The 26,061-nt window shown below is 34.8% G+C and overlaps 1 protein-coding gene across 1 annotated transcript in view; it reads left to right on the top strand.

The window, feature by feature from the left end:
- LRRCC1 (leucine rich repeat and coiled-coil centrosomal protein 1) overlaps window positions 1–13,481 on the top strand; it is a 29,516-nt gene extending 16,035 nt beyond the window's left edge. The window contains exons 5-14 of the mRNA XM_069466271.1: window positions 655–859; window positions 1,391–1,530; window positions 3,263–3,464; window positions 5,739–5,924; window positions 6,683–6,857; window positions 7,722–7,885; window positions 8,281–8,489; window positions 8,582–8,719; window positions 10,712–10,847; window positions 13,339–13,481. Coding sequence (XP_069322372.1) covers window positions 655–859; window positions 1,391–1,530; window positions 3,263–3,464; window positions 5,739–5,924; window positions 6,683–6,857; window positions 7,722–7,885; window positions 8,281–8,489; window positions 8,582–8,719; window positions 10,712–10,847; window positions 13,339–13,461 — 1,678 coding nt within the window. The 3' untranslated portion in view covers window positions 13,462–13,481. The remainder of the gene's footprint in view (window positions 1–654; window positions 860–1,390; window positions 1,531–3,262; window positions 3,465–5,738; window positions 5,925–6,682; window positions 6,858–7,721; window positions 7,886–8,280; window positions 8,490–8,581; window positions 8,720–10,711; window positions 10,848–13,338) is intronic.
- Window positions 13,482–26,061: the final 12,580 nt, after the last annotated feature.

The following is a 26,061-nucleotide window of genomic DNA, read 5'->3' as shown; positions in this document are numbered from 1 at the left end:
CTGAAGCCAGCCTCTAGGGAATCAGCTATAGAGAGTCCTAATGGTGTGCATGTTCTAGGTTTCAGAGGTCCCTCGGAATATTTCCACCTTATCCTCTAAGTTTGCTTATGTGGGTTAGTAAGTTCTCTCTTTTTATATAAACCAACTAAGAGTTTTCAGTTGCAATCGAAGGATTCTAACTAATACAAAGCTGGGATCAATGCTTGATGTCTGGGTTAGATACAGGGAAGTCAAAGTTGACTTGCAGGTGGCTGTTCATTTGGCACTTCCGTCATATGGCTTTATGAATGTGTCCATGTCTGTTCCTTCTGCTAGATAACTGAATTCCTAGAAGGCAGAGACCACATCGTACTCATCTAGCTTGCTTTCAGTTCATATCTAGCACAATGCTTGAAACAGGTTAGGTGTTTAGTAAAGTTCTACTATTGAATTGTAAAGTTGACATAAGGTAAAGCTTTGTTAATTTATGTAGAACATTTTCCCTTTGGGCACAATGTTAGGTTCAGGGATGGAGGAAAGGCATATTGTTTTTCAGCCAGTTTTTACTATAATTAGAGTTTGAAACATACTTTAAATCTTCCTCTCTACTGTGAGTTTTAACCCTGACACAGTTTTTATCGTTTTTATATGTGTAATATATAATTTCTGCTTTAGGCTAAGGGAAATTATTTTTAAAGAGAGAAATTCCAAAGCACAACTCGAAGTTATGGTTCACAAACTTCAAAATGAAATTAAAAAACTAACTATGGAACTAATTAAAGCAAGAGATCAACAACAGGATCATCTTAAACATTTAAGAACCCTGGAAAAAGCATTAGAAAAAATGGAGAGACAAAAAGGGCAGCAGCAGGCGGCACAGGTATTTCTCTGTTTTAATGTATCAGTGACATGGATTAACACAAATTTATAGCTTATATCTTGAAACAAATTATACTATTTAGTAAACCTAAAAGTTGTTAGGCTATATGCAAAAATTAAATTATAACAGTCATGTAGCCTATTGAATTGTGTTTAAATTAAGGCTGGTAGCACTTACATAAAGCAATTAAAAGAAGAGTTGGTGGAAATATTGCGGGTAGTTAGGCTTGTATTCTGAGAGACCTAGCTTTTAAAAGTCTTTGAGGTGCTTGAAGAAATTGCATTTTCATGCTTTCTGGATGGAAATTATTATTAAAATTTGTGATACATGTAAGCAATAGTTAATGTGAGTCTATTTGTTGCTTCCTCAGCTGTACTTTGTGTGACCATAATATCGTTAATTTAATAAATTTTGAAAATCAAGTTAGTCACTAGGTCCTGTCATTTAGAAGAACTTTTCTTATGGGAACTGCCATTAAAATAGCAAGGGAGATTACTAGCTAAATACTATAATTGTGTGTATTTTACTCAGATCAGACTTATTCAAGAGGTAGAGCTCAAAGCTTCAGCTGCTGATAGAGAAATAAACTTACTTAGAACTTCCCTTCATCAAGAAAAGGAACAAGTACAACAGCTTCATGAACTTCTTGCATTGAAAGAACAGGAACACAGGTAAATGAAAAATGTGTCAGGAAAATATTGACATTTAAAAATAGAAAAAGAAAGCTTCTGGTTTTTCCCCCCAATATTTAAAGACAGTCATTGAGAACTGGTGAAGTGTTACAGAATTAACTCATGGAAAATACCATGTTAAGGTATGCATTAGAATTAGTCTTATAGCAAGAACGTAAACAACAAATAGGTGACTTTGTTGTCTGTGTTTGAGATATGAACTTGTAACAATAAAGCTTACTTTGCATTTCTCTAAACCCAACCAAAAGTTGGTCATTATATATAGATAAAACTTTTAATTAACCTCTAAGTAACTAGTTGTTAAATTAATCAGTATTCTTTATTCCTCTGAAACAGGGGTCAATGAACTTTTTCTGTAAAGAATTACATAGAAAATATTTCAGGGCCGGGCGTGGTGGCTCACACCTGTAATCCTAGCATTCTGGGAGGCCGAGGTGGGCGGATCGTTTGAGCTCAGGAGTTCGAGACCAGCCTGAGCAAGAGCGAGACCCCATCTCTACTAAAAATAGAAAGAAATTATATGGACAGCTAAAAATATATATAGAAAAAATTAGCCGGGCATGGTGGTGCATGCCTGTAGTCCCAGCTACTCGGGAGGCTAAGACAGGAGGATCGCTTGAGCTCAGGAGTTTGAGGTTGCTGTGAGCTAGGCTAACGCCACGGCACTCACTCTAGCCTGGGCAACAGAGTGAGACTCTGTCTCAAAAAAAAAAAAAAAGAAAAGAAAATATTTCAGGCTTCGCAGACTATAATTAACTGCCTTTGTAGCACAAAAGTAGCCATAGATAATACATAAATGAATGGGCATGGGTGTGTTCCAATAAAAGTTTATTTACAAAGAAAAAGACAACAGTTCAGATTTGGCCAATGGGCTGTAGTTTGTCAACTCTTGCTCTATACAGTCCACAGTAATTTGAATATTTTTAGCTAATTGTTTATTTACTATCCTACCAGTTGAATTGTTTGATTACCATGGATTAATTGGATTTATTTTCAAACTTGTTTTATTTTTGCACTTAACACAAATTTTTAATGGATAAAGTTAATTTTGGTTCTCTGGGGAAAATTGTCATTGTGTGTAGAAGAGGTAACTATAAAAGATTGGGGGAAATAATCACAAAAATCTAGAATTTTGCGCTTAGTTTCCTTTACAAATGTCTTTTAAGTTCTTATTCCAGTTTAAAAAAACTAATACTGGAAATAATGGATTTTGTTGCATTAGGGGTTTGAATTAGGCAAGAAAAATAGTAGAAAACTCTAAAGAATGAATTCACATTTAAATAAAAAACTGGCCCTATAGCAAAAAATTCATTAGTAATTTTATACTTTATTTGACTTTCTCTATTAACCAACCACCACTGCCAGTCAGGCTGTATTGTAAGCCATAGTAGTAGCTACAGTGAAGCCGAACTTAGATTATGCAAAGGCACCTAAAAAATTTCAGAAGCCATAGGAATGATTTTGAACTATCTCAACAAAGTTAAGATTGGACATACTCCTCTTATCCCCAGCACCATTAAATACACATCAAATAAAACTCACATTCTTTCCGTACCTACCTATGCCCAATTTCTTTGTCTGAAAGTGAGGGGCTGATCTTAAATTAACAATAGGGAATATAGAATATTAAATAGGAAGTATTTAAAGACCTTTAAAATTTTGCTTTTTAGGTAAACGTCATCCTTTGACTTTTATTTGTCTTTTATTCCAGGAAAGCACTTGAAACAAGGGAGTTTTTTAGTGATGCAGAGTTCCAGGATGCCTTAGCTAAAGAAATAGCCAAAGAAGAGCAAAAGCACGAGCAAGTTATAAAAGAATACCAAGAGAAAATTGATGTATTAAACCAGCAGTATATGGATTTAGAAAATGAATTTCGTATTGCTTTAACTGTTGAAGCCAGAAGATTTAAAGATGTAAGAATTGGCATCTAGCTCTTTATTGAAAACAGAATCAGCAAGATATGGTTTGATGAGAGGACTTTGTTTTAGAATCCTAGCTTTATTTACATGTTGGCTATATGATCTTAAGCAAATTACATAAATTCTTAGAACATTAGTTTCCTCAAATAAATAATAGCTATTTTTTTATTGCTGTTGCAAAAACTTAAGATTATAAATGGTAAGATAAAGAGAGCACTGGTATAGAAATTGGGAAACCTGAATTTCCTCCTATTACTATAAAGCAGGAATTGGCAAAATGAAAGTTCCCGGGCTTTCAAGCATGGCCACTGCTTGTTTTTTAAATAAAATTTTATTGAAACAGAGCCACGTTCGTTTATTTACATATTATCTATGGCTGCTTTTGTATTACCAAAGCAGAGTTGAGTACTTGCAACAGAGACCATATGGCCTGGCCTGTAAAGCCTAATGGTTTACTGTCTGGCTCTTTACAGAAAAAGCTTGGTAACCCTTACTATAGAGGAACAGTCTTGCTCCTAAGGCCAGTCCCACCAGGTATACACTAGATCCCATTTCCTCTTGCCTACTGAAGAATGTGGCTTCAGCGGATCTTCTCTCACCCTCTTACATTAGCTGTTTTTTCCTTCAGCGTATAGACATGCTGTGATTTCTTTCATCTTGGAAAAACTCTCTTAATCCCATTTCCCCCTTTGGCTGCCACCTCATTTCTCTGCTTCCTTTTACAACAGGACTTCTCAAAAATGTGTATTTACTGTTTCTGATTTATCTACTTCTCTTCCCTGCTCTGCTAGCATGGCTTTAGTCAAAGCCACCAACAACATCCATACTATAAAAGTCATCAGTCAATTTAGTCCTCATCCAGTTTGACTTAGGAGCAGCATTTGACAGGGTTGATCTCTTTGTCCTCCTCCAGGTTCTTTCTTCACTTGGTTTCCAACACACCACGTTTCTTGGTTTCCTTTATTTTCTGTTATTTCACTTTTTTTCAGTCTCCTTTGTAGGTTTCTCTTTTTTTCTCCAAAATTTCATTATTGGAATGTCCAAGTTTCAGTCTTTAAACTTCTTTTCTATACATACTCATTCTCTTGGGAAATTCCTCCAGCATCATTTATTATATCTTCAGCATGGACCTTTTGACTGAATTCCAAACTTATATGTCTAACCACGTATTTAACACTTGACTTAACTACTGATTTTCCCCCCAAACTTTCTACTTTTACAGTCTTCCTACCTGTTAATGGCAATTCCATCCTTCAAGGTGCTTAGGCCAAAAACATTAGAATCATTGTTGACTAATCTTTCTCCAACACTCCATATCCTGTACCTCAAGAGATTCTGTCACCATTTAAAATATATTATCTGGCCATTTCTTACCTCCACTCTGGCATAATTCACATTATCTTTTACCTGTATTAAGAGCTTTGGAATTGGTCTTTCTGCTTCCATCTTTGGCCCCCGCCCTTTTCTGTTTATGCTGAACACAGTAGCTAGAATGTTCTTTTAAATGTAAGTTAGATCATATCACTCCTCTCCTCAAAGACCTTCATTGTCCCTCCATTTTATTCAGAGTATTACTCAAAACCCTTCGCAGTCTAGCCCTCCCCTACTACCCTCCTGTTCGTTTATGCCACTCCAGTGACACCAGCCTTCTTCCTATTCCTTCAATATGCGAGGCACATTCCTGCCTAGAGTACTTATTTCCCCCATATTTGCATAGCCCCCATGGAAGTCATTGCTCCAGTGTTATCTTCTCAATAATTATAACCATTCAGAATTGAACCTGCATTTCCCACACCTCACATCCATCTAACCTTTTTGTTATCCAAGCATTTAATATCATCTAACATAATTATAGATTTATTATTTTTATATAGTTTATTATGCTTGTTGTGTTGTCATTCCCTACCCACTAGAATGTAAGCTTTACAAAGGCAGAGATTTTAGTTTGTGTGTTCTGTTGATGCAGTCCAGCGCCTAGAACAATGTCTGGCATACAACAGGCCCTCAGTAAATATTTGTTAAATGAACATGTTTTGGTTTTAGGTCTGACACTAATTTGCTAGGTGACTTTGGGCAAATACATAACCTCCCTGGGTCTCTGTTTCATCATCTGGAAATCAGTAGATTAAAACAAATTATCTCTGAATTTTATACATTTGCTAAAAAACTCTTATGATTCCACAAATGAAAGATATAAACTGTTTCCAGAAGCAAATATTTTCTAATTATTTGGAGAACTGCTATTTATAATGCAATTTTGAAATATAGGTTAAAGATGGTTTTGAAAATGTTGCAACTGAGTTAGCAAAAAGCAAACATGCTCTTATTTGGGCTCAACGAAAAGAAAATCAGTCTTCCTCTTTAATTAAAGATCTGACCTGTATGGTGAAAGAACAAAAAACAAAACTCGCAGAAGTTTCTAAATTGAAACAGGAAACAACAGCAAATTTACAGGTAAGACTTTGTAACATACTTCTCTTTTAATTTTTTACATCGTTTTCTCAAGTGTGTTGTGATGATTTTAGGAAGTACACAAGAGGAACTTTTAAATGATACTAATTATATATTGTGATGTGCATGAGAAAAGTAGTATAACTAAGGAGATTAAAGTCATAATTTTGCAGATAGTATTGTTTACATTAAGATAATATTTAAGTAAAATAAGTGAATTAATTTCAAGAAACATGTTAATTAAGTAGATGCCAGTTGTATAATGATACAACAGATATTGTGAAGATGATACAATTTTTTGAGAAATACCAGTTGGATCGCTGATATTTTGTGGTGGTGGTACTAGTGGGATATACTTAGATATACTTAGCTCTGATAATTTTTAAGTTAATGTCTTTATTGCTATTACCTCAATTATAAAGATTAGTGTTGTTTTACCCAAGATTATTTTTAAAAAGTGACTTTTAAACTATGGATGCAAATGCTCGGTGAGAAATTTTGAGTGTGTTTTAAAAGCATAGTTGCGCTTTTACAATTTTAGACTAAAATTTAGAATGTTTAAAGGAGTGGCCTCTTAAAATTTGACTTTATTTCATCATCTACTTTTAACTTTAGTTAATAAAATTAAAACTTCTGATGTAAAATTTGGCAACATTTAGTTTGTATTTGCTTAAATAACAATTTTTCTCAAAATGCAAAAAAATAGAAAATAAGTGATTAAATAAGTACTTTGATTTTTCTTTCAATTTTTTGATACATAGAATCAAATCAACACCATTGAAATTTTAATTGAAGATGACAAGCAGAAGAGTATTCAAATAGAACTTCTCAAGCATGAAAAAATCCAGCTTATTTCCGAGCTAGCAGCCAAGGAATCACTAATTTTTAATTTAAAGACTGAAAGAAAAGAATGGGGACATGAGCTGGCACAACAGGGTAAAATTCTCAGATTTTCAAAGGGAAAATAGCTTATTCTTAAAAACCAACAAATCTGAGTATTGGAGAAAACCAAACAGGAAGAAATTAACTCTGCCTAAAGATGCCAAGAAAAACAGTGACACTATCTGGAAGGATAAGTAGGCGTTTTCCAGCCAAACAGAAATGAAATCCTCTTAGGAAATGGGAAATAATTTATTACACCATTTAACAAGTTACAGTTCTGATTTTTTTTTTTATTGTTTTCTTCCCATGATACTTTGGCCACCTTTCTGAACTACCTATTACTACTGCTAAGCAAATTGTTAAAAATAATTCTTTTTCTTATACAGTGATTTTAATTTATTTATACAGTATGCAACATTCAATTTGTTCTCGCATATTTGTAACATTTTATTGTGTATGTAGAAATGTAAGATAGTGTTATGGATGAAAAACATTTCAGGTTTAGGTAAACCCTCAGTCTCATTTCCTTTCTAATCATTGTAAAGTAAGAGATATATACTGTTTTATGGCATTCATTAAAAATTATGAATAGATGTTGGTCTTAATGGAGCATTGCTCATTTCTTGTAGGAATTTTTAATATGATTTTGTTTGTTAGAATGCCATAACATGAATTAAGTATTACATATCTGAGTTATTTGTTCTTGACAATGGTGGTTTTAGGTCTTTAAATAGCCACAAGTGTTTAGAAGGCCTTTTTGTTCGCTACTTCCTTCCTCTTCATATTGTAGCATTATATGCTTTTTTCTTTATTCAGTTCTTTTTATTTACTATATTATACATTGTTAAATTAGATTTTCATAAAATACAAGACCGCCAAGGTATATAAAGTTTGTAACTGATGATACCTGTTTCTTAGGGTCTTGTCTAGCCCAGAATCGTGGAAAATTGGAGGCCCAAATTGAAAGTTTATGTAAAGAGAATGAATCTCTGCGAAAGGAAAATGAAAGTAATTGTGATACATTAAGAATAAAGAGCAAAATCATAGAAGACCAAACTCAAACCATTAGAAAATTAAAAGATGTAAGTTTTGACATTTTATTTTGGTTAAAGAACAAATGGCAGATTTGAAAATCTGATTCGTTTCAATGTTCCCCAACTGTTGTAGAATTAAGAATAGGCTATCAATGTACTTCCCTTTATTGTATTTGCCCCTTTGGTCTTAAAAGTTCTACATGATATTTATTAATATTAACTTGAAACAAATTTTGCTTAATAGTTTTATGGAGAATTTTATTGTGGCCTTTGGAATAACTAGAAATACTAAGTATCAGTAAAAGATTAGGGGTCACAAGAAAATTAGCATTTTATGTATTTAAAACATCCTTTTAAAGGGTAATTTAAATCATATCTAATTAAGCAGAATATGAGATATTTAAGGTTAATAGAAATAAAGCACTGATTTTTTTTTCTTGAAGTGTGTACAAGAAAAAGATGAACACATCAAGAGATTACAAGGAAAGATCACTGAAGTAGAAAAATGTACGCAAGAACAACTTGACGAAAAATGTACACAACTGGATAATGTACTTGAGAAATTGGAAAAGCACAATGAAAGGAAAGAAAAACTAAAACAACAGTTGAAAGTAAAGGAATTAGAACTTGAAGAAATTAGAAAAGCTTACAGGTATTATACGGTATTTCCCATTGTGAAATAAAATGTGACTTAATAATTTTATATACCCAATTTACTTTTAAAATCACTTCTTCTCATATTAGTACACTTAATCAGAAGTGGCACGATAAAGGAGAACTTCTATGTCATCTTGAAACACAAGTAAAAGAAGTGAAAGAAAAATTTGAAAACAAGGAAAGGAAACTTAAAGCAGAAAGAGACAAAAGTATTGAACTACAAAAGTAAGCATTAAGTTCTAAAGGGTGTGGGATCTTTTTAATCATAAACACCATGGAATGGGTACCATATGTATAAAGAAAGAGGAGCTAAAAAAAAACACAGGATATAGTTATTTGCCAAGAACTTTATTTCCATTCCATCTATAAAATGAAGATAGTTAATAGTTCCTACCTTAAATGTAAATGCAAGATTGAAACTTTATATGTATGTGTATTTATGAATATATATGGCATATATGAATTATATAGTTCTTAGAACAGTGCCTGACACATAGTAATTGCTATATGAACATTTTGTTTTTATTGCTATGATAGTGTTTTAAAACTGAATGCAGCTAGTGATATTTTAGTTGTGGTAAGTGGGATTTAGTGGATGAAAGTCAGGGATACCAGGGTCATTGAGCTCCCAGAGAGGCTGGAACAGATTTAGATAGCAGTCGCCAGCAGGAGCTGAGGATGAGAGCTAATTTTAAAGAAAGAAAAGAAAATGTGTACCTGGCTGCCTTTCTTGTGTGGATTCCATAAAATACTCAAGAGGAAATAAGGTTTTACCTTGTAAACTATATAACTAGACTTGTAAAAAGAATTTATAAAATTGAGGTACCTTGAAAAATAGGCAGCATGGTTTAATGATCAGTTCTCATGTCCAGGTAAAGAGTGATACAGACAGCATGTGGCCAGCCCAGAAACCTCATGCATGTAGCAGTAGCTCCTTATTATATCCAACCTAATAGGACCTGAGATTTGATTTCCTATGTTCTAACTCAGTGTAATGGAAAAATGTTGTTATACTCTACACAAAGTTTTGGTGGATAGTACGGTTACTTGTTAGTTAACAGACCCTGTTCCACTTTGCTTTCAACCAAGCACTAATAGAGGGACCTTTGCTTGGAACCTGTTGCAATTTTCTATCCTGCCAGTAACAACTTTACAGTTAGGAGTCTTTCAGATACTAAAAGAAGCAATCGTTTTCTATAATTAGCAAAAACCTAATAAAAATTACAAAGCCTGACAATTTTAGAATCTTTTACATTGTATTCATGTCATTAATAACAAAATGATGCAGACCTGATTTTTTACATTAATGTCTTCATGATTCAGACGGGTATATGTAACTTTTAATTTAATGGAATTGTAATAAAATAAAATAAGCAAATTATTAAGTTTTATTTGTATAGGTTTTTATAATTTATAAATTGATTTCTTCTATCTTATTTTGAACATAACAGTAATTCTGTAAGGTTGGCGGGACAGGCGGGATTATCCTGTTTGATAGTTGAAAAGCAACTCAGAGTTTTGACATGCCCCCAGTCAACATGGCTACTGAGTGATGTGATAAAAGAAGAGCTTTTGATTCATGGCCCTTATGTTCAGTCTGTTATAACTTTGGACTATACCACAACCAGAAAATGTGTTCATTATATACACTTTACTTTTTTAATAGCATTGTTCATGTTTACGTAAAGGAATTGGTGTTTTGCCTCTAAGATACTTTTAGCACTAAAATTTTGTGAATAGCATTTAATGTGTTTTGTCTGTTAAACATTAGCATTAGGAAGTCAGAAATACATGTTCATAAACTTAAATGCTCCTGTAATATAACTTTCTCAAATTATTACATTGCAAATACATGGAGGGAAAAAAGATTGATAGTAGTCATCTGTGAAGGTACTTATAAAATATACTCGGACTTAAAATAAATGAGGAAACAGAGTACTCTTTCAAAGCATAAAAGTGTTAGCAACCCTCAGCAATATTAACCTAGCCTAATCTGTTACCCTAATAGATTCTGCTGGATGGTGAACTACTTATATCTTTAGTTACCCTATAATAGCCCATTGATACAATACTGAGTTATGTTTCCATTAAAGAATGGACGTAAGAGCTGCCATCTAAGAAGTAACATCTTAATTAATACACACACACACACACACACACACACATACACTCTCTACGTATACACATTTATTTGTGGGTGTTTTTTATTTTTTTAAGGGATGCAGTAGAAAAGCTTCATAGTATGGATGATGCCTTTAAAAAACAAGTTGATGCAATTATTGACGCTCACCAAGCTGAAATTAAACAACTGGCAAGTGAAAAGCAAAAATGTATTGAATCTGCAAATTTAAAGGTATTGTAAGTAAAATTTACTTTGATAATCAGTTTTAAATGGTTATAGCTAAATAAATTAGATCTTTTGAGAATTTTAAAGAAAAAAGGTAGCATGATTTCACGACCAAATAGATATGAAGGATGTTGCCAAAACTATCATGAAACCAGGCTAACATGTTGGTTAATTCTTAGATTAATTGTAGAACATAATTCTAATGAAACCAAAACTGTAAGTTTGAGTCTGGTGTTCACCTACTCCATGATCCCTAGATAAAAATTTGCATATCTAACCAATCTCAGAAGTCTGTTTGGTTACACATAGGCAACATGAGAATGTGAGTGTATTAAAGATAATCCATCACTACCTTGAAAAAGGTTATCAAAGAGTTATTTTTTTTCCTCTCCCAGGCTCAAGTAATCCTCCTTCTTCAGGCCCCCAAGGAGCTAGGGACTACAGGTGTGCACTACCACACCCAGCTAATTTTTCTATTTTTTCGTAGAGACAGGGTCTCACTATGTTCCTCAGGCTGATCTCGAACTCCTAGCCTCAAGCAATCCTCCCGCTGTGGCCTCCCAAAGTTCAAGGATTACAGGCATGAGCCACCCTGCCCAGCCTACTTTATTATTAATTAAACTTCAAGACTGTCAGCTTTACTGTCTTGATATTATTGACAAAGTAATGACTGTAGGGTGATACTAAATTAGGGGCAAACGTCAGAATCACCTATGAAGCTTTTGATAATACACATTCGTAAGCTTCCCCTTAGAGACTTTCATTTACTAAGTCTGGGGTCAGACCCAGGTATTTTTAAAATTCCACAGGTGATTCTGATGTGACCCCTCTATTGAGATCCAGTACATTAGGGAATAATTGTGAATTTCCATTTTTTCCTGATTTTGAAGTAGTAATAAGAAACTAAGGTATCCGTAAGATAAGAGATCCAGAAATCAACAACTGGAAAAGAGGTTAACAACAGATAGGCAAAGTAATGTTCCATATAGAAATTATAATCAAGGTATGTGTTTAAATGACATTATCCTCCAGATTCCATGCAAAGAAAGAGGGAATAAGGTCTTTGGAAATAATCACAATGAATTAGGAAGTATAACTGGTATAAAATTTAGTTATTTCATTTAAAGTCAACAGATACTTCATATGTTTTATTTAAAATCTACCAAATATTTAACAAGGGTACATCAGGTAATACTAAATAGAGTTTAAGATTAGGCCCTTAGCCAAAAGAAAAATACTGAGTTGAGTGTTGGACCTCCTGCCAATATGAAGTAATAGCAAATAGAAGTGTTTGTTAAAGAGGTGGGGAAATAGCACCAGAGCTTAAATATGATAATCAGGTATGAATGCAGGGGAGGATTCTGAGGTATCACTTAGAGGTGATTATTTAAATTAGGAGAAATATTTGTTTTCTTACAAAAAAGAGATTAGGATATCCATATTAGGGATTAGGAAGAGTGAAGTAAACAGAAAAAGATGGTTATATTGGTAGCAGTATCAGGAGTGTTGTGGTATAGTAGGAAAAAGGATTTCAGGCAAAAGTTAATATCAAAAACAGAGAATCCTAGGAGAATGTAGGTTAGGAATAAATGATAAAATGATCTCTCAAAAAGATGGTAATATAGAACCCCAAACAGCACTTTTAGAAACAAAGGGCCGGGCGCGGTGGCTCACGCCTGTAATCCTAGCACTCTGGGAGGCCAAGGCGGGAGGATCGCTCGAGGTCAGGAGTTCGAGACCAGCCTGAGCAAGAGCAAGACCCGTCTCTACTAAAAATAGAAAGAAATGATTTGGACAGCTAAAAATATATATAGAAAAAAAAATTAGCCGGGCATGGTGGCGCATGCCTGTAGTCTCAGCTACTCAGGAGGCTGAGGCAGAAGGATCACTTGAGCCCAGGAGTTTGAGGTTGCTGTGAGCTAGGCTGACGCCATGGCACTCACTCTAGCCTAGGCAACAGAGTGAGACTCTGTCTCAAAAAAAAAAAAGAAAGAAAGAAATGAAGTAGGCACTACATTAAAGAGAGGGTTTCTTTGAGGAGGAAGGTATTATTCCAATTTTGAACATCTGTCAGGAACCGGTGTTTAAATTGAACTTGTGACTCAGCATTCATAAGCATCATGTGACGGTAGAATTAAGTCAGAAGATTGAGTTTCTGTCGTAGCTGTGATTATATAGGAACTGCACAGCCATAAACAAATTTTCTAAGCTCAAAATAGAGTTAAAATATATTGCTATGTCTTTTTCACAAAAACCATATTAGAACCAAGTAGATAATATACATGAAAATACTTTGTATATTATGTACACATTATATTTTTCCTACATTTGAACATCCAGCATTTGAACAGGTTACATTTTACTAACTCATTGTTTTAAATGAATCACAAATTTCAAAATGCATAAGAATAAATGCCTGACTTTTTTCTTTCTGAATGCATTTTTAAAATACATTTTCTTTAAGAAATTAAAATGTAAAATTTACATGTTGATTTAGGTTTATCAAATTGAAGAAGAAATGCGTGGACTTCTGGAAGAAACATGCAAGAACAAAAAAATAATGGAAGCAAAAATTAAGCAACTTGCTTGTGCTCTAACCGAAATTCAGCAAGATATGTGATGGTTCTGAGAACAAATTTAATTGAAATGGACCAGCAGACCTATTGTAAAATTGTGATTAAATATTGTAATAGTAGTAACTGCTATGACTTTGAAATGTCTCTTTCTACACATTTTATTATGAATATATTTTAAAAGACTTTTGACCAAATCAAGTATTTATTGTATATATAGGTTCTTATAATAAATTGTTGATAATTATCTGTATTAGAAAAACCTATCATTATAACTAGACTTACAACACTTTTTGGTTTCTGTGCTATACATTGTTCGGTAATTACACATTTGCCTACAGATTTGTAAGTGAAAAGATTAGTATTTTGACTATATGAGGGAAAATATTTTAATCATTATTGTTATCTTACTGTGTTGATGAAGAACTAATTATATTTATTGGTTGTCATTTAGTTGATGTAGTTCCATTTTTTTAAAAGTGCTTATAAGTGTAGCCAAAAAGCATTTGAAATCTGTATGATAAAAGGTGTGACATTCTTAAGAAAGCATGTATAGCCATCTTTACATCACTCATAATGACCCCTTTTTTATAATGCATATGACTTTTTATTAAAAGTTACATTTAAGGTTTTATAGATATTGTCTGTCCCTGAAGAGGAACACTACTGTTCCACCTTCATTCTCCCATTTAATCACTGTATATGAAGATAATTCTGATACTGCAACTGGAGAAACAGTTAATCATTTCATTTCATAACCAGGTCATTTATTACTATTTCACTTTATTACTATTACCATTTCACATAGTATCTGATGCTATATATGCAAAACAAAAATCCAAGTACTATGCCCCCCTACTATTTCTGAGAGAAAAAAAAAGACCACTTTTTTTTTTTTTTTTTTCTGAGACAGAGTCTCGCTTTGTTGCCTGGGCTAGAGTGAGTGCCGTGGCGTCAGCCTAGCTCACAGCAACCTCAAACTCCTGGGCTTAAGCGATCCTCCTGCCTCAGCCTCCTGAGTAGCTGGGACTACAGGCATGCGCCACCATGCCCGGCTAATTTTTTCTATATATATTTTAGTTGGCCAGATAATTTCTTTCTATTTTTTTAGTAGAGACAGGGTCTCACTCTTGCTCAGGCTGGTCTCGAACTCCTGACCTTGAGCGATCCTCCCTCCTCGGCCTTCCAGAGTGCTAGGATTACAGGCGTGAGCCACCGCGCCCAGCCCACATTTTTTTAAAGGAAATGGAACCAGGAAAAATTTAAATACTTCATAAGAAGTAGGCACCATTTCATTATAGGCAATTGTCATACTGAAATTTATGAGACAATATCATAAACGTGCCAACACATGTAATGGGAATCTCAGAGGGAGATAAAAATTGGAGAAGTAATAGCCCTAAACTTCCTAAATTTAATTAAAAATGATTAACCTACAAATACAAGTCTTCAGTAAAACCTGGTATAAACACAGAGAACCACATCTAGCCATGTTATAGTCCGACTGTTGGGGAAAATCCTGAAAGGAGCAAGAAAATATAATTCATACAGAGAAATAATAACATAACAGCTGACTTCTCATCAGAAACAATGGAAACCAGAAGGCAGTGATGATATATTTGAGGTACTGGAAAAAAGGGAACTGTCAACCTAGACTTCTACATCCAGCAAAACTATCTTCAAAATAAAGACATTCGCAAATTAAAGAAAACCAGGAAAACTTACTGCTAACTAACCTCCCTTAAGAGAAACGCTAAAGAAAATCTTAAAAGCTTAAAGGAAATGATACCAGACAGTAACTCAACTCCACTGAAGGAAATGAAGAGTAAAATTTGTGGGTAAATTTTTATATAAAAGACTAAATATGTTTCTTATAATGAGAAGACATAAAGCAATAATTATAACTATAACAAATAGTTATAGGAAGAACAAATAGGTGGAAACAGAGCTATATTGTAGTAAAGTTTACATGTTTTACCAGATTAGGATTAATCTAAAGATGACTGTTAAACTGAAATGCATATTGTAATTACTACGACATTATTATCACTAGAAGTTATTTTCCACTAAGAATGTAATTCAAAAAATATAGTTTAAAAGACAAAAGTGAAGATTCCAATTCTGGAATGGCAACATAAGGATCTCTGCAGACCTGTTTCCCACCAAAACAACCATAATCAGTGAAAATTACTTTAAAACCATTTAAAATCACTTTTAAACTTTTTCTTAGGGCAAAAAGCAAATGAAGAAACATTAATTCAAGAAAAACTATGAAATCTCTCAGAAAAGCAAAAGCCTGTGGCAATGAGCCAAGACCTCCCCAGTCACCCTCAGCTCAACCTGACGGAAGCTCCACACCGAGTGGTTGTGGCCAAGAAGATAAGGTTCCCTCTCCCACTCCACTCCCAATCAAAGGATGTGATATCTTACCAGATAGGCAGGCTGCCAGCATTCTTCATCCCTTTTGAAAGAGTTGCAGAAGCTAAATTCCTGGTGAGCACAGTTTTGGGGCTCCTTTTGCCCCACCAAGCTTCCATGCATAGAGCAGAAACTCTACCCTAGGTAGGGCAGGCGAAGCCTACTGTGAGCCCAATTACCCTTGCCCCAGCTCACTCATTAAGATTCCCCAGTAGGAGAGGCAGGCTATAAGACCAGAGGCTACCTACTCCCCTGCCTAGGACCCAGAGTAGTGGCTCAGAGACTGTGACCAGGGAGAAACAGCCCCAAAGCTCTCCAAAGGAATTGGATTTCTTTAAAACAAAATGTGGGGAAGTTCAAGCTAAGGGTATCCTAGAAATGAGATTTTTAGTGGAAAGCAGTTAAGGGGGTTGGTGACTCCATGAGAGCAACAAATTAAACTGTAAGCTAGTTTACCATACAAAACCAGTAAAAGAGATGGCTAAGAAGAACACTCCTGCATTGGAAAAAACCACAAGAATGACCAACTATAATTACTACCTAAACTTGGCTGAATCAGGTTGGAGCAATTGGTGCCCTAGGGTTCTTTCAAAAACAACAGAGCAGCCAGCAATTAATGGAGCTGGGTGTGATGCCAAAGTAGAGACCTTAACAGAGATCAGGGAGAGGGATACAGAGCCGTACAAAAACTGTCCCAAGGGTGACTGTGTGCATTCTTAAGTCTGCACCAATTGAGGACAAACATCGAAGGGATTGTACTGTAGACGAATAGACTTTGCTAAACAAATAGACAAACAAACAAAAACAAGCCTCACAGAAGAGGGGAATCAATATTTAGAATTGCTGCAATGTTTCCTTCAGTGTCTAGGTTTCAAAAAGAAAAATATAAGACTTGCAAAGAAATGGGAAAGTGTGACCCATACACAGGGGTGGGAGTTAGAGGGGAAGGTGGAGCTGGGGGGTGAAGGCAACAAAAGCTACGTGTAGGGGACCCAAGTATTAAACTAAGACCTCAAAGCAGCTATTATAAATATGTTCAAAGAGCTAAAGGAAACCATGCTTTAAAAGTAAAAGACACTATGATGACAATGCTCATCAAATAGCGAGTATCAATAATGAGATAATTATGTTTTCAAAAATGGGAATTCTGGAGCTGAAAAGTATAATGGAAATTTAAAATTTACTTAAGAGCTCTACAGTATCTTTGAACTGGCAAAAGAATCAGTGAACTTGAAAACAGCTTGATAGATTATGCAATCTGAAGAAGGGAAAGATTGAAGAAAAATGAACAGAACCTTAGAGAAATGTGGCTCATATTTAGCACATGAACATACATAGAAAGGGAGTACCAAAGAGGAGAGACAAGAGGCAAGAAAAACATATATAAAATAATGGCTCTAAACTTTCCAAATGTGATGAAAAACATTCATTTACACATTCAAGAGGCTCAACTACAAGTAGGAAAAATGCAATGAGAGCCACACCCAGACATCATAGTAAAAATACTGGGAAACAAAATTTGGAAAGCAGCAAAAGGACTCATAGCCAAGGAAACCCAATAAATGCAATGTCTGACTTTGAGAAATTAGAAGAAACATTTCTGTATCTCATTTAAATTTAGTAAAAATCTGTTGTATATTTTCATAAGATGTACATGGTAAGCCCTTGAGCAACCACTAAGAAAATAACTATATAGAAACAAAAAGTAGAATAGTGGTTGTGAGGCAAATAGGGGAGGGATAATGGGGGATTGCTGTTTAATGATACAGAATTTCAGTTTTGCAAGATGAAAAGATTTCTGGAGGTGGATGGTGACGATGGTTGCACAACAAAGTGAATGTACTTAACACTGAACTATACACTTAAAAATTAAGATTATAAATGTTATACTGTGTGTATATTACCACAATAAAAATAATAATTTTTTAAAAGCATTAAAGCTACAACAACAAAAAAAAAAAAAACTGGAAAAAGGGCCTGAACATTTGTCCAAATAAGATATACAAATGGCCAATAAACACTTGACAACAAGCTTAGTATCATTAATGATTAGAGAAATGCAAATCAACACCACAATGAAATAACCCCTCACACAATAGGATACCTATAAATTAAAAGACGGGCAATAGTAAGTGTCGACAAGGATGTGGAGCAATTGGAACTCTCATACATGGCTGGTGGAAATGTAAAATGGTGCAGCCACTCTGGAAAACAGTCTGGCAGTTCTCTCAAAAGGTTAAACATGGAGTTATCTTATGACCCAGTAATTCCATTCCTAAGTATATACCCAGGAGAAATGAACATTTTGTCCACACAACAACTTGTATGCAAATGTTAATAAGAGCAGTATTCAAAATAGCCAAAAAGTGGAAACAATCCAAATATCCATCAGCTAATGAATGGATAAACAAAAGTGGTATATCTACACAATGGCATAGTATTTGGCAATAAAAATTAAGTACTGATATAGGCTGCAATATAAAAATGTCCAGAATAGGCAAATTCATAAAGAGAGAAAGTATATTGATTAGAGATTGCCAGTGGCTGGGAATTTGAGGGGAAATGAACATTGGATTTCTTTTGGGGGCAATGAATATATTAAAAACCAATGAGCTATACACTTTGGGTGAATTATGTGGTGTATAAAAAAATAAATAACGTTGTAAAAAATCAACAGAAGAATATTATAGTACACGAAACTATTGATTTCAGACAAAAGAAGGAAGTAAAGTAGAAACATGAATAAAAACCATCTGAAACATATAGAAAACAAATTGCAAAATGTCAGATGTACATTCAATACCAATATTTACATGTGAATGGTCTAAACAAGGAGTTGGCAAATGCAGCCAGCAAGCCCAATTCTGTCTGCTGATTGTTTTGATAAAGGTTTTTGGAACACATCCGTGCTCATTCATTTACATATTATCTGTTGCTGCTTTTGTGCTTACAATAGCAAAGTTAAATGATCACAACAGAGTCTGCCCTGCAAAGCCTAAAATGTGTACTATCTGGCCCCTTACGGAAAAAGTTTGCTGATTCCTGGTCTAAATATGCCAGTCAATGAGCAGAGATTGTCAGACTAGATAAAAAAGCAAGATCCAATGATATCTTGTCTATAAGAGACACACTTTAGATTCAAAGACACAAATTGGTTGATAGTAAAAAGATGGAAAAAGACCATATGTTCAGTCATTATAATAATTTAAAATGAATCAATTTAAGAGCCAAGACTGCATAAAACTTTTAGAAGAGTACATGGCCCACTTCTTGGTATATATCCAAAGGAAGTGAAATCAGTATTTCAAAGAGATATCTGCATCCCCATGTTCATTGCAGCATTATTCACAATAGCCAAAATACAGAAACAACTTAAGTGCCCATCGATGGATGAATGGATAAAGAAAATGTGGCATATTTACACAATGAAAAATTATTCATCCATAAGAAACAAGGAAATCTGTCATTTGTGCCAATATGGATGAATCTGGAAGGCATTATGCTGAATAAAATAAGGCCAGACACAGAAAGACAAATACTGTATGATTTCACTTATATGTGGAATGTAAAAAAGTTGAACTCATAGAAGCAGAATAGAATGGTGGCTATTGGGGGGTGAGGGAAATGGGGAGATGCTGGTCAAAGGGTGTAAACTTTCAGTTATAAGATGAATAAGTTCTGGGGCTCTAATGCACAACATGGGGACTTTAGCTACTAATATTGTATTGTTTACTTGAAATTTGATAAGACACTAGATTTTAAGTGTCCTCACCACACATACAGACACACACACACATAAACACACACTTTCTTCTGCTTCAAATTATCCCTGTTCACTGGTGATACAATCTTATATCCACAAAACACTAAAGACTCCACTAAAAAAAAAAAATCTTAGATATGATAAATGAATTCAGTAGAGTTTCAGTCTATAAAATCAGCATACCAAAAATAGTAGCATTGGTATACACAGCTAACGGTCTAGCTGAGAACCAAATCAAGAATTCAATCCCATTTACAATAGCTTTTCAAAAAAATACCTAAGAATATATTTAAGAGAAAAATCTCTACAAGGAAAACTACAAAACACTGATGAAAGAAATTGTAAATGACACAAACAAATGGAAAAACGTCCCGTGCTCATGAGTCAGAAAAATTAATATCATTAAAATGACCATACTGCCCAAAGCAATCCTCAGATTCAATGCAATCTTTATCAAAATACCATTGTCATTTTTAACAAAATTAGAAAATACAATTCTAAAATTCATATAGAATCAAAAAAGAGCTGGAATAGTGAAAGCAATCCTAACCAAAAAGAACAAAGCTACAGGCATCAAATTTCCTAACTTCAAATTATACTACAAGGCTATAGTAACCAAAACAGTATGGTACTAGTATAAAAAATAGATACATAGATCAATGAAACAGAATAGAGAACCCAGAAATAAAGTCACATAATTACAGGCAACTGATCTTTGACAAAGTTGATAAGAAAGAACATACACTGGGAAAAGGATGCCCTTTTCAATAAATGGTGTTGGGAAAATTGGATTGCCACATGCAGAATGAACCTGCACCCCTATTTTTGACCATATACAAAAGTCAACTCAAGATGGATTAAAAACTTAAATGTAAGACCTGAAACTGTAAAAATACTAAAAAAAAAAAAAAAAAAAAAAAAAAAAAAAACCTAGGAAAAACTCTCCTGGATATTGTTCTAGGCAAAGAACTCACGACCAAGACCTCTATAGCATAGGCAAAAAACCCAAAAAATAGGCAAATGGGACTTAATTAAAGCAAAAAGCTTCTGTACAGCAAAAGAAATAATCAAAAGAACAGAAAACCTGTAGAATGAGAAAAAATATTTGCAAACTATATATCTGACAGGGGAGTAATATCCAAAATTTACAGGAAACTCAAATTCAGCAACAACAACAACAACAAAAAAAAACAAAAAAAACCAAATAATCCCATTAAAAAGTAGTCAAAAGACATAATTAGACATTTTTCAAAAGAAGACATATAAATGACCAAGAAGCATATGAAAAAATGCTCATCATCACTAGTTATCAGAGAAATGCAAATTAAAACCACAGTGAGATATCATCTTACACCAGTCAGAATGGGTATTACTAAAAAGTCAAAATATTACAGATCTTGTTGAGGATGTGGAGAAAAGGGAACTGTTGGTGGGAATGTAAATTAGTGAATGTAAATTGGTACAACCTCTATGGAAAACACTATGGAGATTTCTTAGAGAACTAAAACAGAACTACCATTTGATTCAGCAACCCCAATACTGGGTATCTACCCAAACGAAAATAAATTATTATATCAAAAAGATATCTGCACTCATACATTTATAGCAGCACTATTCACAATAGAAGAGATATGGAATCAACCTAAGTGTCCATCAGTGGAGGAGTGGATAAAGAAAATGTGGTCTATATATATAAAATGGAATACTATTCAGCCATAAAAAAGGTTTGATTCATGTCTTGCAGCAGCATGGGTGGAACTGGAGGCCATTATATTAAGTGAAACAAGTCAGACACAAAAAGACAAATACCACACGTTCTCACTTATAATTATGAGTTAAAAACGTGTATACATGGACATGGACATAGAGCATGTGATGATAGACAATGGGAAGTCAGATGGGTGGGGTGGTACATGATGATAATTTACTTAATGACTACAATGCACATTATTTGGGTGATGGATACCCTAAATGCCCTGACTTTACCACTACACAATCTATGCATTAACAAAATTATACTTGTACCCATAAAGTTATAAAAATAATTAAATTATATTAACTTAAATTTTAAGATGATTTGAATCATAAAATGAATATTCTGCAACCGCAATGTGATTAAATTAGAAATCAACCACAGAAAGAAATTTAAGAAGTCTACAAATATTTGGAAATTAAACAACAAACTGCTAAATAACCTATGAATCAAAAAATCACAAAGAAAAGTATAAAATATCTTGAATCAGTATAAAAAATAGAAGATGGCAAAATTTATGGGATACAGCAAAGCAATGTTTAGAAAGAAATTTCTAGCTTTAAATGCCCATATTAGAAATAAGAAGTGTTTCAAATCAATAATTTAAGTTTCCCTCTTACAAAAACAGAAAAATAAATTCAAGGGTAGAAATATTAAAGATCAAAGCCAAAATCCATGAAATAAAAAACAAAAAGCAGTAAACAATGAGATCAAAAGTTGGTATTTTGAAAATATAAACAAATTTGATGAACTTTTAGCAACCTCAGGCAACAAAAATGAGAGAATAAAAGCCACCAAAATCAGAAATAAGAGGGGAACAGCATTACTGTCTCTAGATTCTATAGAAGCTAAAGAAATTATAAGAAATATGATTTTTTTTTTTTTTTTTTTTTTTTTTTTTTTTGAGACAGAGTCTCACTTTGTTGCCCAGGCTAGAGTGAGTGCCGTGGCGTCAGCCTAGCTCACAGCAACCTCAAACTCCTGGGCTCAAGGGATCCTCCTGCCTCAGCCTCCCGAGTAGCTGGGACTACAGGCATGCACCACCATGCCCGGCTAATTTTTCTATATATATATATATTTTTAGTTGTCCATATAATTTCTTTCTATTTTTGGTAGAGACGAGGTCTCGCTCTTGCTCAGGCTGGTCTCGAACTCCTGACCTTGAGCGATCCACCCGCCTCGGCCTCCCAGAGTGCTAGGATTACAGGCGTGAGCCACCGCGCCCGGCCAAGAAATATGATTAACAACTTTATGCCAACAAATTAAATGGTTTAGTTGAAAGGAACAAATTCTTAAAAAGATGCAAGTTATCAAAACTGACTCAAGAAAGAAAGATCAGATCTAAAAAAAACCTATAACAAGTAAAGAAATTGAATTCCCACAAAGAAACGCTCAGGTCCAGGTGGCTTCACTAGTGAATTCTATAAACTATTTAAAGAAAAAAATAAAACCAATCCTAGCTAAACTCTTTAAAAATAGAGGAGGAGGGAACACCTACCAACTCATGCTATGTGGCCAATAATACGCTGATAATTTCTGGAGGCCATAAATTAAAAATAACACCTCACAATAAGTATCTACCTAATCTGTACTACCTGAGACACCTGTCAATGGGAAGGGCTAACTTGGATGGCCAGATCAGCCTGGATGTCTTTCTGTTTTTTTTTTTTTTTTTTTTTTTTTTTTGCGACAAGGTATCACTCTGTTGCCTGGGCTAGAGTGCAGGGCTAGAGGGTAGTGGCATCATCATAGCTCACAGCAACCTCAAACTCCTGGGCTGAAGCAATCCTCCTGTCTCAGTCTCCCAAGTAGCAGGTACTACAGGCATGTGTCACCATGCCTGGCTAACTTTTCTTTTCTTTTCTTTTTTTTTTTTTCTTTAAGAGATGGGGTCTCGCTATGCTACTCAGGCTGATTTCTAACTCCCAGCCTCAAGAGATCCTCCCACCTCAGCCTCCCAAAGAGCTGGGATTATAGGTGTGGGCCATTGCACCTGGCCTTCGTTCCTCTTTGAACCACTAAAATACTTGGGATTTCACCTCTGACCATACTGTGGGTAGTATATGGCCATGGTGCATTGTTTCCTCCTTGATATGTTTTCTGTCCACAATAGGCACTGTCAAGCTAACTGTCAATGAGAGCTTGTATCTATTATATGCCTCCCTGGACTAAATGTGTTAGTATTGTTATCTTCTAGCCCTTTATCTCTGGTGATCAACTGTATTTGGTTAAGTCATGTGAATTTTTCATCAGTCTGTAGGTGATCATCCGGTATTCGAAGGCAATATTTAGAATTCATCCATTCTTTGTCCACTTTGCCAACAATCCACAGAGTGATGATCTAAAGAAAATATGAACTTAACATCATTTTTCCTACACATTTTACAAATAACATTTCTGCTCTACCTAAGCCACAAGTCACTGTACTCCACCTGGAATCTGTTTCAAAGTTATTATGATTTACACCCAGCTATATTTGAATCATTGAAATGTTTGTTGGCTATTAACAAGTACACTACTCAACAATGAACCTTCAGGGTGAAAGTGGGAAGCACTTCCATGTTAGAAGACCACTACTTTGGGCCTCCAAGATGATAGAAACACTCAAATTGGTGATTTTATCATTTCAATTGCAATCCCATATGCTATTCCACCCTATGTTTCACTCCTTGTTCCATCTGAGGGTTTGAAACCCTCCTTGCTTTCTTAGTGTGAACGGTACCGTTTTCTCACAGTGTATGGTCACCTCCAGCTCCCAAGAATATCACTTAGCAAATATTTTAGAGTTTTATGAATATTTTCTTGGAAAGGTTGTTCTCCTTCTATGACAACCACCCTGACACATGCCTTCTGATATTGCAGAGGGCAGTAGGAATATTGCTTACAAATTTCCCCTGCATTCCACTTTAAAATCTTATGTGTATTTTTAGAGTATTCCACCCTGTCCTCCCTGGGCTTCCACAACATTTATTACATTATTAGGTTTTGAGTCCTATTTTGATATACTGTTAACATTTCAATATATTGAGGTACCCAGCAAATCCCCAACGGAGACTAAAAACAGTGCTATCCAGTGAGATTTTTACCCTTTGTGGGAAGGACAGTACTGTCCCAGTTAGAAGAAATCAAGATCTGTATGTGTCATCGATTGAATTCAAGTACTATTTCTTATATTATGGATCATAACCTTTCTAGTGTTAATTTTTTGCTCATTTACTACATGTGTCATTAGTATACCATCTCCTGATCCCACTGGCAGTAAGTACATATAACACTGCAATGTGATTGTCCATTGATGGGCCTGCTCCTCCTACATTGCTCTTGTAATAGAGTTTGTGCCCAGACCAGAAGCAGTATTCTGGAAAAACAATGTGATGGTGGGTTCTTATAGCCTAGAGGTTGGCTACTCAAAGAGTGATCAAAGAACCAGGAGCATCTACATAACTTGGGAGATTTTTAATTACACAGGTTTCCAGGCCCCACCCCAGGCTTGTTGAGTAAGAATCTACATTTTTAACAAGTTCACTAGGTGATACGGATTTACATTAAAGTTTGAGAAGGCTGGCCTAGAGCTCACTGCAATTTACTTCAGCTGTGGCCCTTACCATTGTATATGAAAATTAACATTCTTGTAGGTATCTACCCTAAATAGGACCTTTAGGCCTCTCTACTGGCAAGCTCCTATATATTTTTCTTATGAACTTCTGCCTGTTTTCGTCTCGTATATATTCCTTGCGTCTAACTTCCTTTACGGGTGTTGAAGGGATTTGCCACACCAGTGCCCATGCCACCTCAGATCACAAACGTGCCATCTGTGGCGTTATTTGCCAAATATTTGAGTTCTGTCCTATTTGGGGCCTATTTTATGGCACCATTATGGTTGGCGTGGGGCCATGCAACTAGTTCTGGTCAATAAGTTTCTGAGTGGAAATTATGGTATTTTAAACTTCTGAGATCGGGAGTTTTGTTTTTGCAACATAATCCAGACCATCCCATTGACACATCATCCGTGGTACTACTTCAAATCTCAAGCAGTTAAAAGAGTGCTATAAATTCTGCTTTGAGTCAAGGTGTGCTCACCTGTATTTGGCCACGCAAAATTGGCAACATTATTTTATATGCCTCCTATCCTTTATTCCTCTGGTTTCTGTCTACGGGTTTGAATGAAAGCTAACAGTAAGTCCAATTTTTGCCTAAACCAATGCCTGATGCTCCCAATTTTTCAGTCCTGACCATTTAGCCATAAAATTAGCCATATCCCATAAATATATAATTATCTGGGATTCTTTGTGACCAATTCCAATGGCATTCTCTATTGCTGTTTAATCTACGTCCACTTCAGCCTACTGGAGGGAATAATTCTCCAATATTGCATGCATGTATATAAATGATGATATCTGCGGAATCCTCAGTGTGCACTATATAGCAAACGCACTATAAAGTGTACTTAATTACCATTTACGTAATCTTGAATATACCATTTCTACTTGCTGACAGAGTACTGGGCTCCCCTACCTGTGAGAAGCGGGTGCTGACAATCCTTAGCTCATAAGAGGCAGTTTAGGTCACTGTGACACAGAGAAATGGCAGTACATTGACCCATGCTGTGTGTGTGTGCATGCGTGTATGTGTGGTTTACCTAGAGATGATTCCAAAGATGGCAGAGGTTTTATGAATCATTTGGCTTTCTGGATCATGGAGTCCAAGAAGAAG

This window comes from Eulemur rufifrons, chromosome 3 (assembly GCF_041146395.1).
Source record: "Eulemur rufifrons isolate Redbay chromosome 3, OSU_ERuf_1, whole genome shotgun sequence".
In the NCBI taxonomy this organism is placed as follows: Eukaryota; Metazoa; Chordata; class Mammalia; order Primates; family Lemuridae; genus Eulemur; species Eulemur rufifrons.
The sequence above is the reverse complement of the archived record's forward strand: the minus strand, read 5'-3'. Positions and strand labels throughout refer to the sequence as shown.